General features: G+C 40.0%; 1 protein-coding gene across 2 annotated transcripts in view; it reads left to right on the top strand.

Moving 5' to 3' along the window:
• The first annotated feature begins 359 nt into the window (after positions 1–359).
• Positions 360–17,052, top strand: part of NDC1 (NDC1 transmembrane nucleoporin) — a 47,880-nt gene continuing 31,187 nt past the window's right edge. The window contains exons 1-7 of one of the 2 annotated variants that reach the window (XR_006296588.1): positions 360–997; positions 2,283–2,403; positions 4,664–4,765; positions 7,885–8,059; positions 9,199–9,337; positions 14,137–14,245; positions 16,626–16,677. Coding sequence is in view for 1 of the 2 variants with exons in the window: in XM_043575036.1 (XP_043430971.1) it covers positions 635–997; positions 2,283–2,403; positions 4,664–4,765; positions 7,885–8,059; positions 9,199–9,337; positions 14,137–14,245; positions 16,626–16,677 (1,061 nt within the window). In the remaining variant the exon portion in view is untranslated. The remainder of the gene's footprint in view (positions 998–2,282; positions 2,404–4,663; positions 4,766–7,884; positions 8,060–9,198; positions 9,338–14,136; positions 14,246–16,625; positions 16,678–17,052) is intronic. The other variant, XM_043575036.1, reaches the window with a different exon arrangement.

Here is a 17,052-nt window from a genome sequence, read left to right as displayed (position 1 = left end):
TTGACCGTGGTATGTAATTGGGTATTAAAAGGTGTTAGCAGTATGCCTCCAGGGATCCCACTGAGGGCTGCTGCAATCAGAGAAGATTTCATGAAGTGGGACTTGGGTTGGTAAAAATCTTTTTCCTTACTGGCAGGAAATTAATATTTGTATAGGATTTTATCATATCTTGGCAACATCACTGGATGCTTTTATTTTTATCTTTATTTTATAGGTGAAGAAATGGAGGCTAAGAGAGGGTCAAGACATTCCACTTAGCAAGTGGCAGAGCTGGAACTAGGAACTAGATCTTAGAAAACCAAATTCACCTTTATGGAAAGAAAATTTTTTCCATCAGTAAAATTAGTAAGTACCTCTGTGGAGAAGGCCACACCATCCTTTGATTTCACTTTCAGGCAGTCGATAAAGAAAACTGGGAGAAATAAGGGCCGATCATTTTGCCAGATCTAACTGTAAAATTCCGACCAATTGTCACTGTTCCTATTATCGGCTTTATAAAAGACTACGATTCCCAGCATGCCACAAGGTACTTCTGGGAAGACTTCCACTCCCGGCATGCCGCACTTTGGAACTGAGTCCCAGAATGCAACGCTCCCCTTGCTCCTAGACTGCGATCGAGACTACAGTTCCCAGCATGCAGCGCCGCCCCCAGTCTCTGGCGCCCCGCTGGTCCCTGCTTCGGGGAGACCTTTTGGACGCCAGAGGGCGGGTCCTGAAGTCCCAGCTCCCTTTGGGGAACGTGTCCGTGGGGCAGTTCTGGCGCGTTGCGCCTGTCCAGAAGAAGCCTCGAAGGGATTGGTTGGGGCCCGGGCCGGGCTTCACTCAGGCAGCGTTTGAGGCAGCCCCAACAGGGTCCTCGTGGGGCCTTTCTCCCTTTGAACTGCTGTGGCGGGCGGGCACACTGTCTCCTGCACCCCTCAGAGTCGGGGCCGCCATCACCATGGCCACGGCTGCGAGTCGGCCCTCCGCCGGCGGGTCGCGGGACATTTTGTGGCGCGTGAGTGCTGCGCGCGCTGTGGCGCGCGCTCGGCCCGCCGCTGCAGTCGGGCCTGGCGGGCGGGTGCTAAACGCGCGTGCGCGGTGAGCGGGTGGGTGGAGGGCGGCTCCAGCGTAGCGTGGGGAGCGCGTGGGGAGGGGGCGACCCGAGGAACCGATTACGGGAATGTGCTGGGGGCATCCCGAGTGGAATCTGGTTATAGGGTGGGCGGAGCGGGCTGAGGAAAGCTGGTTAGTGTGTGCGAGCGGGACGTCCTGAGTGACTTGTTATGGGGTGGGAGAGGAGTCCCAAGAGGAAGCTGGTTGGAATGAGAGGGATGACCTGCGTGGGAATTGGGGCAGGGAATGGGCAAGAGTTTCATGCAGGTGTGGTCTACCTGGTAGGTGCAAAATAAATAGCTTATTGATTACTAGGGTTAAGAAGCGGGAAGGAATGTGCAGAATTGGAAAGACTGTGGTGTGGTCTTAGCAGAGGCTGTATTCCAAGCTAAACGCTTTGAGTCCTTAAGTTTTACTTGTTCTTTATCACCTATGTTATCCATGACTGGTGTTCAGTAGACAGAAAACATGGCTGCAGTTCTTTTCAAAACGTTCCCATTGCCACTGCCTTCCTTCAGGCACAAGCTGTAAACTTTGGCTGTGGGCAATTGTGGTAGACTGCCTCCTAATTGTCTCTTGTGGGTCTTGTCCTTTCTGATCCATCTTCATTATAGCCACTTTACAAACACGAGAGTGTTTTTACCTTCCAAAATGTAAATCCGATTGTCATTTTCTTTCTTCAGACCCCTCAGTATCTCTTCTTCTATTGACTTATTCGGCATTCTATCTTGTGTCTCTTAAGTGGCAGGCTCTGGTGATCACACATGAATACAATGCAGTAACTGCCTGATAATTGCTGTAGCTAATAATGGAAACGCAATTACGATATGCAGATGATTCCCATACAGTGTATACATCTTTTAGATACTAACATATCTATCAGTTAAACCTAGAGAGACAAGTACAAGTTGCTGTAAAATACAGTTGTAAAACTAGATAAGACAATTCCTGCCCTTCCCCAAAGTGTGATATTTAATGTGGCATTGGACTCTGGACTAATACAAGAATCAGTTCAATGATAATTACAAGATTCTGGTAGTCGTATGCAGTGTTATTCATAGGAGTAACCGTTATGATGTGGGTGTAAATATTAGTGCTTAACGTCCTGTATGAAAAGATAGGATTTGCATAACTGGAATAACTGAAATAGTTTGACTTCGTGATTGAGGGATTTTGTTTAATTATAGGTTTTGGGCTGGAGGATAGTTGCGAGTATTGTCTGGTCAGTGCTGCTTCTACCCATCTGTACCACAGTATTTATAATCTTCAGCAGCATTGATTTATTTCATCCTATTCAGTGGCTGTCTGGTAAGTGGTACTCAGTTTGGGGAAATCAAATTTACAGGACCTACTACTTCTCAGCATAAAAATTGTGTTATCAAATAATTTGTTTTTCATCACTGCCTATATTGATATGGCAAAACATTCACCTTGAGGTAATCTTAAGGCACTCCCTTTATGAATCACCTTTTCACTATATAATATTAGGAAACCTGTCAGACTGTATTATCACATAAGCAAAAAGATAATTAGAAGATCACATAAATGAAAACGTACCTTAATTTTTGTTTGTCTTTTTTACTGCTGCTTTTTTTTTTTTTTGACATTGTCTTTTTAAGGACCAGAACTGTTCCTTTTATCTATTTAAAAATTTGGAATAGAAAATATGACATCTATCTCTTTAAAAAAGCCTGTCTAAAATTGAGACTCCTTCATTTCTATATTGTGATTAATAAGAAAAAGATGAGAAGAGAGAAAAGGGGGAAAGAGTTAAAGGCTAAGAAACATAGAGTTAAATGCAAAGAGTGATGAGGAGGAAAAGATTGGAGCAGACTAAATGTTTCTCCGTGGAGACAAAAAAGTCACTACATTTATTACAATATGATTATGTTAATAATACGACCAATTATTGCCATCTACTGTGTGCCACACACTGTACTAAGCACCTTAAGTATATTAGCTGTTATCCTTCCTGCAGCCCTATATAATAAAGAGGTATTATCCCTACTTTATAAATGAAGAAGCTGAGACTTGGTTGTATAAGTCTGTGCAGAGACACACAGTTAGCGAGTAACTGAACCAGAATTTGAACATTGAGCTCTGACTTCAAAGCCTGCGTTTTTCCACTATGCTACACTAGAATTAAAAAGAGAAATGTTGCCAGGATAGATTTTGAACTCTTTAAAGTTTAAAGCTTCTTGCCTAAGGCTAAGAAGCACAAATAATCTTAATTCTTTTTATTTCCCTCTCCCCAACAAGAACAACAAATTTCTTTTGCTTTGGGAAGTGGAAAGTGTGTTGTTGATTTAACTTTCAGAAGAAAATGCCGATTTTCAGGGAGTCAGAAGCTTTACCTTGTGGTCTTTGGAGACATTGCTGCTAAAGAATTATAGTCGTGTTAAGTTTTTTGTTGAGACACCTCAGTCCCTTCTTGCAGGGGTTCTACAAGGCAGATAAAATTAAGCCTTAAGCCAGCACAGGGATGGCAGGTATTTCTGTAACCACCTTGCCTGAGTCTGTATCGCTCATTGATCTTGGCTGTCTGGTCCCAACCTCCGAGTATTGAGCACTGAAATCGAGAACCATTACCAGTTGTTCTGAATTGGCACTTAAGAAAAACTTTTTGCCATTTCACGGGCAAGGGTTTTTTTAATCCTAGTAACACCTTCCCTCCAAATGGGATTTTATTTGTGCCATTTTTCTCATCAAATGTTTCTCATCTCTTTCAACTTTTGCTCACAAAGTCTTTTCAGAGAAACTGTGCTCTTCCCTTTCTTATTTCTAGTCACATGAATCCTTTCTTTCATTCTTTTAGGTCAGTATAATGTTTGGCTTTAATTGTGAATACTTAACAAATATTCTTTATTAGTCTTGGTCAATAAATTATACTCCTAAAAATTATAGGTTTTATTATTAAGTCTCAGCCTATACACCAAATATATTTACTTGTTATTTCTCTTATTTATGTTTTTAGGTGTTTTATATACACATACATATTTTAAACTTGGCCATATTTTTGAAATGGAATATTTGCTTGTTCGGACTACTCTAAAATGTGAATGTTAGTATTTTACAGGAATATCGTGATTTTTAAATTTTTTTAATTCAGCTCACTTAGATGATTTATGGATTATGCTGTTTCCGGAAATGTTACATTTTTTGCTGTAGGAGCTAATTGCATTTATTAAGAAGAGATATGAAAAATGCTATTTATACATTTTAAAAAGAAACCTTGTTGGTATATTACTAAATGTGGTACTTCTCTCTTTCACACGATGAAATACATTTGCATATGGTAGTATTTTGTCTGATGTTAACATCTGGATCATCTAAAGGAAATTCTAGTATAATTTTAAAGGACCCAGAGCTTGGTATAAGTAACTCACACTGTAGTTCTTGAGTTGATGTTCTGTAGGACCTGTCAGCAGGGTATGAGTAAATTCTTAAAGAAAAGATAACTTTTACAATGAAACTTGCAGCTGTGGTTCAAACCCCTTTTCTATTGCAGTGTATTGATCGTGACTACATGACTGAATGAATTTACTAATTCATCTCTCTTGTGTTTTAGATTCTTTCAATGATCTATATAGCTCCTATGTAATTTTTTACCTCCTGCTGCTGTCAGTGGTAGTAGTAATAATAAGTATTTTTAACGTGGAGTTCTATGCAGGTGAGTTTTCAAATGTTAATTGTCTTAAAAATATGTGACTTTATATTATTAAGGGCATACTCAGTGCATTTTGTATGTAGGTGTATATAACAGGCTTGTTTTGAGTCAGTTTGAGTCAGTTTAAGGTATCTATACAGAATCATCTGCTTTGAATGTTTTAACTAAAAATTTATTTGAATGCCAGTTTCTCTGTGTTTAAAAATATTTAGAGGTTTGGGACACGTGGGTGGCTCAGTCAGTTAAGCATCTGACTCCGGATCTCAGCTCAGGTCTAGATCTCAGGGTCATGAGTTCAAGCCCCATGTTGGGTGTGAAGCCTATTTAAAATATTTAGAGCTCTTAAGACAAATATTATTTGATTTCACTTATATAGTAGATTCCTAGAGTCATCAAATTCATACAAACAGAAAGAATAATGGTTGCAGGGGCTGGGGGAAGAGGGAATGAGAAGCTGTTCTTTGACGGACACAGAGTTTCAGTTGGGCAGGATGGGAAAGTCTTGAGGTGGATGGTGGTGGTGGGTATACAACAGTGTGAGTGAACTTATGCTGCAGAGCTACATGCTTAAAAATGGTTAAAATGGGAAAAAATGGTTAAAATGGTCAACTTCTGTATATTTTACCACAATAACAAAATTTAGACCTTTTAATAGTTTACAGCTGCTGTTAAAGCTGTGACTCAGCAGATGTATTATAAAAATAACTCCTTTATAGGGTAGGAGATCAGGACCAGATGATTTCTAAGGTCCTTTTTAAATATAAAAGTCTATAATTCTATAGTTAAAAAAACAACAACAATTGTATGTTTTGCCTTGGGAAAATCACCTGCTAGATTCCAGAGCTTTGTATTTTTTTCGGTTTCTCTTTTTACTCTTTATGCCTTTTCTGATTCCTGCATCTGTCCTTATGGTACTGTAAGAAGCTTTTTCTGACACTTCTTTTTTTTTGACTATACCATCATCCCTCTCTTAGCTCTTCAGTAGTTGCTTCTTAGAGATGGGATAAAATTTCAAGTCCTACTCTGGATGCTATAATATATACCCTTTTCCCTTGCTTTCTTAATCCCTCATGCCTAGCTGATGGATCTCTTTTTCTGTTCAAGCCATACACAACTCTCCCTAGCTTATAGCATTGTGCTCTTTTACACAGTCCCACATTCTCAGGTCATCTTGATGTAAATGCCACACTAGGGCTGTCCAGCTTGTCATTCTTAAAGCCTGATTAGTCACTTTGAATCATTCCTTCAAAAGCATTCTATGTGCCATACATTGTATGGGGATAAGAGATAAGTATTATGGTCCCACTTGTCCCCAGAGGATCTCAGTTAATCAAACATATTCAATTACAATACACTGGATAGTATGGGAATATATAGGAACACATTTACCCAGCATGGGAAGCTTCGTGGAGGAGATGATGCTTAAACCAAGCCTTGAAGGATGAGTTGTGTTAATTGGGAGAAGGAAAATGATGTTCCAGGGAAAAGATACAGCACATAGAAAGGCTTAGGGGCACCTGGGTGGCTTGGTTGAGCTCCTGACTCTTGGTTTCAACTCAGGTCATGATCCCAGCATCATGGGATCGAGCCCTGTGATGGGCTCCATGGTGAGTGTGGAGCCTGCTTAAGATTCTTGCTTGCTCCCTCTATCTCCATCTCCCTAGGCCCCTCTCCCTCACTCGTGTGCTCTCTTAAAAAAAAGGCTTAGAGACAGAAGCTTTGGTATGTTCAGAGCATTATAAGTCAATTGCACGCAAGTGGGTCTCATGGGCATTTCTGGGGGGCAGGGAGAGGGGATAGCAATCTCTTTTACCAAATGTAAAACACCTAAGCCCTCTCCTTTCACAGGAATTTTTCATCTCTCTACTCTCTCTTTACTTGGAGTCTGTTAAAAGAAGAATGTATAGGGGCGCCTGGGTGGCTCAGTCAGTTGAGCATCTGACTTTGGCTCAGGTCATGATCTCACAGTTCGTGAGTTTGAGCCCTTGTCAGGCTCTCTGCTGTCAACATGGAACCTGCTTTGGATCCTTTGTCCCTCCCTCTCTCTGCCTCTCTCCAGCTCACTCTATCAAAAATAATAAATAAACATTAAAAAAAGAAAAGAATGTGTGTATGGGTAGGTCAGGAAACCCTCTGCTAGCTGTTTTCAAAAGTCAAAGTCAATATCCCTCCTACCCACACTCACCTGCCCTAGCACACTTCCTGAAAACTGTTTTGTTTTTTTTTTTTTTAATTTTTTTTTTCAACATTTATTTATTTTTGGGACAGAGAGAGACAGAGCATGAACAGGGGAGGGGCAGAGAGAGAGGGAGACACAGAATCGGAAACAGGCTCCAGGCTCTGAGCCATCAGCCCAGAGCCTGACGCGGGGCTCGAACTCACAGACCGCGAGATCGTGACCTGGCTGAAGTCGGACGCTTAACCGACTGCGCCACCCAGGCGCCCCCTGAAAACTGTTTTTGATTATCACAAGTATTAGAAATTCCTGTACAAGAATTTATTTTAGTATTCAGTGTTGTCATCATTTACCTAGTTTGTGGGTTACTTTTTACAATTGGGCTATATATTGACAAGTTCAAATGCTGAAGTAAAGGTAACTTGTCAGAGGGCAAGCACTATCTTTCAAAAATGATCATTATTTGTTCTTTTATGGCACCTACAAGGTTGGCAGGGTAGACAGTATTTGAACTATTTTAATTAAACTATTTTAATTATTTTAACTTAGAATTCTTTTTTTAAAATTTTTTTTTTTTCAACGTTTATTTATTTTTGGGACAGAGAGAGACAGAGTATGAACGGGGGAGGGGCAGAGAGAGAGGGAGACACAGAATCGGAAACAGGCTCCAGGCTCTGAGCCATCAGCCCAGAGCCTGACGCGGGGCTCGAACTCACGGGCCGCGAGATCGTGACCTGGCTGAAGTCGGACGCTTAACCGACTGCGCCACCCAGGCGCCCCTAACTTAGAATTCTTAATGTAGAGTTTTTCTTTACTTCGCATTGATTCTGGGTTTCCTTGTGCCTTTGGAATATCTGTGCAAGGACGAGAGGGAACGATATGGTTCGTGTCCCCTGACCTCATATGCTACAGATTATAAAGCCACAGTAACGTGCTTTATTTGCAGTTGTGCCTTCCATTCCCTGCTCCAGACTGGCACTGATTGGGAAGATCATTCACCCTCAGCAGCTCATGCACTCATTTGTTCATGCTGCAATGGGGATGATGGTGGCTTGGTGTGCTGCAGTGATAACCAAGGGTCGATACGGTTTTCTTGTGGTTTCCTGCACTGGTACTGAGAGGTAATATGAAATATGTTTTCTCTATGGAACTTGTTTAGTTACTAATCCAAAGGTGACCTGTATAGGTTAATAGTTTGTGGGCATTCTTTGTTTGTTCTAGACTTACACGGAAGGTGCTTTTATACATAACATCAGATGTTTTTGATATTTGTGCTTGTTGAATTTCCGTAGTTTTTTTAAAACCGTTTTCTGTGCAAGGTGCTATGCTAGGTGCTGTTGGATTTGTGAGAGTGATTCACACATACACTGTAAGGTCTTTGAAAGTTAAGAACAGTAAGGGAATTAAGACATGGACACAAATGGATGTGATAGAAGAGAAATAGGAATTTATGTGAAGTGGGAGGGAATAAGAAAGTAATGTGTACACATTAAACCTGTGGCAGTTCAGAAAGCAGGGAAGATCATTGGCTTCTTGGAGGAGGTGGCATTTAGGTTGGAGTTTAAGGAAGGATTGTGTGGGGAGAATGAAGAAAAAACTTTAAAATAATTACAACCACCTTCTTCAGTAGTCGTTTTATCACTTTGAAACTGATACATTTCTTGAACACATGGCCCTGATAAAAATTTCAGGTTGCTATTCTGAGCTTAAAAATAAAAAAAGATTACGGTAGTCTTAAGTTCCCTATTTTTTACCGCCTTTAAAATCTAGGGTTCACGAGTACTACTTAATACTTGATTTCCTTTTGCCCTCCCCCCCCCCCCCCGGTTACTATTACATAGGGCTTTTTTTTTTCCCCTAATGTGATAAATTTTCTTTAGTGAGAAGGGTCCTCTTGAGGGATTGCCCCTTTAGAGGCATTTAGAGAGGTCATTGCCAAAGGCATGACCTCTCTAGCAGGCACACACCCTTCAGTTCTAGCTCCTCTCAGTCCAAATGCAGCGTACCTGCTTGTAAGCAGTGTTGCATGCTATCACAGGGCATGTTCTTCCACAGGAAGAGCTAAGGAGTTAACCTTTAGAGAGGTCAAATTCTCATGCATCCGGGAAAGGGTTTTATTAATCTTTTGCCCACACTTAACCAAAATGAACCATTTAGTTAGCATTTGGGGCATGTCTTAAGTGATTATGTCAAAGTTTGAGCTTTCTAAAACAGTGGTTTGTGTCCTTGACTGTTGAATTAATAACCTTTTTCTCTCCAGTTTAAATAGCCCTGCTGCACAAACCTGCCTAAATGAGTATCACCTGTTTTTTCTCCTGGCTGGTGCATTTATGGGCTATAGCTACAGTCTCCTGTATTTTATTAACAACATGAACTATCTTCCATTTCCTATCATACAGGTAAGATATCATTTGAGCATTACGTTATGTCAGAATTTAGCAGAGTTAAAATTGCCTTTGTATATGTGTATATAACTGGCCTCATCTGATTGATTCAAGATTTCATCAACAAAACTTAGGACTAAGATCATCAAAATGCCATTTGGAGGAGAGTGATTTGTTTTCATGAGACTTTAGCATATGTTTGAGAGCTGTAGCTGCCCTTCACACTGCCACTCTGCGGATACTGCTTTGCCCCACTCTTTCCCCTGCTGCTAGGTAGTGGCAGTTGCTGTGACCTAGCAGGGCTGGGGGAGGAGGAGGATGACATTCATGCAGTGTACTTCTGTGCAGCTGCCAGCTTCCTTTTGCACCTGAGAACTCATGGGCTTGAGGATGTTCACGTAAGTACAGAATGCCAGTTACTGTCTCAGATCTTTTCCAGAATGAGGCATGGTGTATATAAATAAATCAAACAGTTTGACTGGTTTGACTGAATAGTTTAAACTATCTTTCAGTTAGGGTTTTAAAAATCTAATCTGGTAGGAGTCTTTGGTGGAACTCAGAACCACCTCCTTTGGCAGGAGAGAGAAAGATCGGTTGAGATTTCTCCTGTGGCATGAAGGCTGTCTCCAGACTGTTCCCACTCTTCCTGACTGTGCTCTTACTCGCTTCATTCCTGTGCTGTGGCAGGCTAAGGACTGGGCTTTGGAGCAAAACTATTAGAACCATCCCTTTCCCACTGAGACCCAGTCTGGTGGGGAGGGAGGGATGTGCAAACAAATGATGTATCGTGAGAGTGTGAGAATGTAGATTAGGGTTCTCCTGACTTCACTGAAGGTCCCATATGCCTGTTGCTTCCGTGAGAACGATCTGTTAAAAATAGACCTATTGCAAGGAGATAGCGCTCACAGAAAAAGCTGGCAAGGGCACCTGGGTGGCTTAGTCAGTTAAGCGTCTGACTCGGTTTCGGCTCCGGTCATGACCTCACAGTTTGTGGGTTCAAGCCCCACATTGGGCTTTGCACTGACAGTGCAGAGCCTGCTTGGGATTCTTTCTCCCTCTCTGTCTGCCCCTCCCCTGCTCATGCTCTGCTTCTGTCTCTCAAAAATACATAAACATGAAAAAAAAAAAAAAAAGAACAGGAGCTGGCCCTTACCTCCCTGCAGTCTGTGAGTGTATGAAGGAAGAGTCCTGGTTAGAAATTCTTCACATCTTGAGAAGATGAATTAAAAGCAGAGTGTCAGCTTTGCCACCTTAAAATTTTAGGAGGAAAAAACCCCAAATTCTGTACAGAAATATCCATGCTAAATCATATTTGATCCAAATGTAATTAAGAATATAAAGAATAAAAGTGTTAGAGAAAAACGAGATACCCCGAAATCACTTTCTCCTCCATGAACCTCAGTTGATGGCAAAAGAGTACAAGTAGGAACGGTCCGGTAACTGACGGTGCCTGCCAGTAGAGGGTTCCCACTGTGGAAGGCCACATTTGTTTTTTTGTTTCTTTTTTTTCTAAATGTTTATTTTTGAGAGAGACAGAGTGTAAGTGGGGGCGGGGCAGAGAAAGAGAGAGAGAGAGAGAGAGAGAGAGAGAGAGAGAATCCTAAGCAGGCTCTGAGCTGTCAGCACAGAGTTGGACGTGGGGCTCGAACTCATGAGCCGTGAGGTCGTGACCTGAGCCGAAGTTGGACGCTTACCTGACTGAGCCACCCAGGTGCCCCAGTAATGTCACATTTGTAAAATTTTACTACTAAAGTTTTTGTAATTTCTTTTGATAAAATTTTATTTTATTAGAAATAGAGACAGAGTGTGAGCAGGGGAGGGTCAGAGAGAGGGAGACACAGAATCTGAAGCAGGCTCCAGGCTCCGAGCTGTCAGCACAGAGCCCGATGCAGGGCTCGAACTCCAGAACTGTGAGATCATGACCTAAGCCAAAGTCAGACGCTTAACTGACTGAGCCATCCAGGCTCCCCGTCCTTTGATAAAAATTTAGATTTATTTTTATGCCCATGAAGTTTCTTTTCTTTCTTTTTTTTTTAAGGTTTTTTTTTTGGTTTTTTTTTTTGTTTTTTTTTAGTGTTTTTATTTATTTTTGAGAGAGACAGGGCGTGAGCAGGGGAGGAGCAGAGAGACAGGGAGACACAGAATCCGAAGCAGGCTCCAGGGAGCCCAATGCGGGGCTCAAACTTGTGAACCACAAGTTTATGACCTGGGCTGAGGTCAGATGCTCAACCGACTGAGCTACCCAGGCACCCTGAAGTTTCTTTTCTAACGGTAATATTCAGCTTTGGCTTCAGATTCAACTTTGGCAGAATGTTGACTGTTTTAACATTGGGCCATTCTGTATTTGGCCAAAATCTATTTTGGGGGCATCTCTCATAACCATGAGTGTACAGAAACAGTGTTGTTTGGTCTGCCCAGGTGGGTGTTATTCTCCAGCCCCGGGATGGTTGGAACAGGGGTTTTATGGGTGGATGCAGTGGAGTAAGGGAGGTACAGGTTTTTGGCAAGAGTAGTTGAAATGATGGATCTTTGTAACCAGGATCATAGTTTCTCATCCACCAAGTTTGTAATGTCTTTGCCTGGCTAGATAGATTTGCCTCTTGAGAAGATTGACGGGGAAGGAACATACAATAGCTTAGCCTTCTTTGATTAGCCCTAAGAGCATGGTGCACATCGTATGACCTTTCCTTATGCACTTCAGTTGCTAAGGAAAGGAATATTGATAGGAACTTGCAAGCTTAAAGTGAGATCAGGCCCATTTGTTCTTCTGAACCTCCATAAAATGAGATGATGGTAATAGCTGTTTACTTTTTTTCTTTAACTGGCCAAGCTGACCAGAGAATGTTAGACCTTAAATTTTTTTTTTTATAAGCATAACGGCATTATTATTAGCATCACCATCATCATTATTTTTGGTGCTGCCTGTCAGCTTACGTCCTAAGAGTAGAGTGGTAACACTATTTTTATTATAAAATATTCCAATACCGTAGATAAAACAAAAGTTTCCTTTAGTCATTTTGCTGCCAATCTCAATCTTTGCCTCAGAGATCACTGTGACCAGTTTAGTGTATGTTCTGCTAAACCCTTTACTGTATAGTTACATATATATTATATATATGTAGGATGGAGCTTCCATATATATTTTGTAGGATGGAGCTTCCATAAAGTTTTATATGGTACATATTATTCAGTAACTACTGTTTTCATGTAACAGTATGAAAAATTAGCTCTTTTTAAAAATCTAATTCTAAGCAATTTACCATTAGCCTATTAGTTTTTCTCTAAACTAGCCTATAGAACTACAACCAGTTCCATTGTCCTTATTGAGTTCTTAATGATAGACTGATGGGGAAAAACAGAACATCAGCATGGAGTAGGAGACAAAGAAGTGGATGAACATCAGGACAGGGCTTGGCAAGCTCTAGGCCAACAAGACTGAAAGTATAAGTAAGAAAAGATTTATAGAGCCTGGCACATAGTTAATACTCAGTGAAGGGTAGTTTATAGCCACATCACAGAAGAAACCCACTAGGGAATTGGGGAGCACGAAGAGGTTCTATTAGTTATTCTCTGCATATTTACTGATATGCCTACCTCTTTGCCTAACCTCTTTGGATAGTTGTGAGTAGTGGTTGAGGTGAGAGCTTCAGTAGGAACAGTATAGGAACCATAGCCTTTCTTATTGTGCCGCTCTGTCTCTTGGACTTTGAATATATCCAAATAAACCAGGACACTTGGAACTGTGTGGTTAGTGACCAAGTCTTCATATGGGATGCTTTTTGAAAGATACTGTAGGAGTTCACAGACATTGTATGAAGCTGTAATTTCCACCTGAGTAATATAATTATTTGCTCTTCTTTAGCTCCTGAAATTCCTTAAAGAAGGATCAGCCATAATAGAAGCAGAAAAGAAGACCAGAATTTGGGAAATTCATCTTTGCTTCATTAAATTTCCTTTAGATTCTGTCCAATAATTTAAAAATATTTTTCCATTGGCATTTTTGGGGCAGGGAGGGGAGAGGAAAGAAGCAAACAAGCCTTATTTTACAAGAAGTGTAGTTTGTTTTTTTTCCAGGAAAAAAGCATTTCATATTTTTTTCTTAATTGATTTTTCTCTCTTAGATGATTAGAATAGAAGATACCCATTAATGCACTGTTTGGCTGGGTCAGCCTTCTTATCTCACAGATAATTAGGAGACATGACTTGCTCAGTGCTACACAGAGAGGAGTACTGAAACTCAGGTCTCCCGACTCAGTCTCGTGTCTTCTGCCTATTTTTCTTGTAGACAGCATTTGAAAACATTGAGTGTAGAGGCAGTATGCAGAAGATTGTAGTCTCTGAAACCAGCCTGCCTGGTTTAAAATCTCAGCTTTTCCTTTTGCTAGCTGTTAAATTGGTTAAGTCGCACCTTGGCTTCCTCATTGGTAAGATGAGGATAATAATGGAACCTCCTTCATAGCGTACTTAGAGTAGTATCTGGTACATGCTAAGCGGCCAAAGAATGTCAGCTGCTGCTGCTGTGATTATCATGTTTTTTGTATGTACACACTCTATTTCCATAGTCTTTAGTATAACTATAGATATTGTTAATGTTGTCATTTCCGATCTCCTATCAATGAGATGTTGTATATGTAAATATTAAATATTTTAACATCAGAAATTGTTGATTTTTTACCTCTGGAATAAACTTCATCTTTTTATGCAATGATTATTATTTTTTTTAATTATGTGGACTGTTTTAGTGTTTGCTTTAGAATGAACTAGAACCTCTACTTGGAAGTGTCCTTTGATTCTGTTTTTCTTTTTTTTCTCAGCAATACAAGTTCTTGCGCTTCAGGAGATCTCTGCTCTTGTTAGTTAAGCATAGTTGTGTGGAATCACTGTTCCTGATTAGAAATTTCTGCATTGTGTATTATTTTCTTGGTAAGAATTTCTGCTTTTTGATACAGTGTATGTGTTAGCTCACAGCTCAGAAAATGTCAATTAACCAAGTCATTTTTGGTTTTGTTTGTTTCTCAATTGTAGGTATGTGACTAGCCTGATTCAATGTTTAGATTGTTAAAGAGTATTTATTAAGTTAAGGGAAAATATTGTTAAAGAAAATGTATGTACAAACAATGGAATATTATTCAACCTTAAAAGAGAAGGAAATCCTGTTACATGTTACAACATGGGTAAAACTTGAGGACAACATACTAAGTGAAATAAGCCAGTTGCCAAAAGACAAATACTGCATGCTTCCATTTACATGAGGTGTTACTTGAAGCAGTCACACTCTTAGAAATAGAAAGTATAATTGTGGTTGCCAGGGGCTGTGTGGGGGAAGGAAAAAGGAGAGTTGTTGCTAAGTGGGTAGAGAGTTTCAGTCTGCAAGGTGAAAAAGTTCAGGAGATCTGTTGCACAAGGTGCATATAGTGTCTGTACACTTCATGGTTAAGCTGGTTAATTTTGTTGTGTGGTTTTTACCATGATAAAAAAAGAAGAAAATATATGTCATTTTGTCATTCTGTAAATAACATACTCTTTTTTTTATAACCTTTTGTAACTTGGTACTAATATACTAGAATATCCTGCTGCTAAGGGAAACATAGAATTTATTAACATGAATTTTAAGCACAGAAATATAGCTTATTTAATATAATGAGGCAAATCAAGATGAATGGAAAACATTAATCTCAATAGCAACATATAATAGTATAAACAAAATTCAGCATCCTAAAATACTGTTTTCAGACTACAGGTTTCCCACATTATCTGAAAGTGGAGTGTTCCTGGGAAACTTTGTAAGCTGAAATGGCACAAAGTGAAGAAGCAATTACTGTTGATTTATATAGAAAGATTAAAAAAATTTTTTTAAATGTTTATTTTTGAGAAGACAGAGTCAGAGTGTGAGCCGGGGAGGAGGCAGAGGGGGGAAACCCAGAATCCAAAGCAGACTCTAGGCTTTGAGCTGTCAGCGCAGAGCCCGATTCAGGGCTCGAACTCAGGAACCCTGAGATCATGACCTGAGCTGAAGTCAGATGCTCACCTGATTGAGCCATTCAGGCACCCTGATATGGAAAGATTTTTGAGTATCCCAAAATAACTTCTCTTAGGCTTTTCTGATACTTTAGGACGCATCTTGCTAATGGATGCACAAAACAAATTGAGATAAAGCACAGATGCTCACAGCCACAGTTCAAAGCTTTGGAGGCTTGATGCTGAGCTGCAGGAAGGAGCCTGGTGAGGCTGCTCTTGCTGCTCAGGGTGTGCTGCCTTTATACAGCAGCTGTTCGGCTTGGTGCAGAACAAATGCTGAATGTTGTTTTCACTTTTCTGCCTTTTTCATAAATTCGGATTTCTTTCAGTTAGAACAAATGCTAGCGTAGGCCTTTCATAAAAGCGAAGTGGCATAACATGAACTTTCAAAAAGCAGGGGATATCTGCATAACTTTCTGATCCTACTTTTTTCTTTGGAATCATTTTATAGAATTGTTTTTACTCGGTATGGGCTGTGCTGTTGTCCACTTCTTTCATCCTTTGTTTATATAACCCATTGTTTTACATAGCTCTTACAACTGTCATTCTGATGTTAACACCTTGTTGTTTTTTTATTAATCTACTATCTTCAGCCTGGATGTTTCCCCACCATTGTACATTTGGGCTGACATAGCAGCCGTGTGACTATTTCCGTGGTCAACTATTTCTTCTAGAACTCTGTACATGTTCCATTCAGATTTCATTTCAGATGTTAGCACTTTTCATTTCTTTGTTGCACTTGGGTCTTTTTGGCCAGTTTCTTTCAGTTATTCATTTTTATAAAATGTCATGTGGGCTTTTCATAGGAAACAAGGAGGCGACACAATGTTATGCTTTGCTGTCTGCGCCTGAACTGAATAACAGATGTTAGTGACCAATCACAAACAGACTTAGAAAGAAGGGATGTGATAAGTCACAGATTGTGATGTGTTTCCATTATCTACATACTGATTTGTGTACTGAGAAGCTGGAAATATATTCAGTTGCTCACTGTAAATATACCATTGGCAACTGAAATTTGAATTATGCTGTTGGGGGACTAGTGTGATTTAACTAAACCACCACTGAAATATGACTGAAATATATGCATAATCAGACCTGTGCAAAGCAAGGACTTCCTGTATTTAGAAATTATTCTCTTTTCCTGCCCATTCCTAATCAAACAACCTAGCGTTTTGACCCAGGTCTTAGTGTCTACTTGGTCATCTCATCAACCTCATGTTACAAAGTATGATTAAGATTTATTAACTTTTTATGTTTATAGCATTGTATTTTTTCCTGTCAGGCCATATTCCCAAAGCTTGGATTAGCACTGCAATGGACCTTCAGATAGATGAGTAAGTGATATATGAAAAGTCTGTTTTTTAAATCTGTTAGTTGTTTCCATCATTGTAGGTGTTTACCACTTTCCAGGTATTTTGTTTAGATTTAGCCTTTAAATTTTTAAAGTTGAAAACCAATTGTATTCATTTTGGAATATACCTAGTTCATATAACTCAAAATTCCAGTGTCATATAAAAGAGTATACAGTTAAGAATAATCCTTTTGCTCCTGTCTCTAGTCACCAAGGTTCCTCTCCCTGGAAATTAGCAGTGATAATTTGTTTTTTGTTAGATATAGCTTTTATATTATAGAAAAGTGGACTTCTTGAGTTGTATGGGCATACCTCTCTTGTTTTTCTCCTCAGTAATCATTCTCTGCTATTGTGGTAG

Source organism: Prionailurus bengalensis, chromosome C1 (assembly GCF_016509475.1).
Source record: "Prionailurus bengalensis isolate Pbe53 chromosome C1, Fcat_Pben_1.1_paternal_pri, whole genome shotgun sequence".
Lineage (NCBI taxonomy): Eukaryota > Metazoa > Chordata > Mammalia > Carnivora > Felidae > Prionailurus > Prionailurus bengalensis.
The sequence above is the reverse complement of the archived record's forward strand: the minus strand, read 5'-3'. Positions and strand labels throughout refer to the sequence as shown.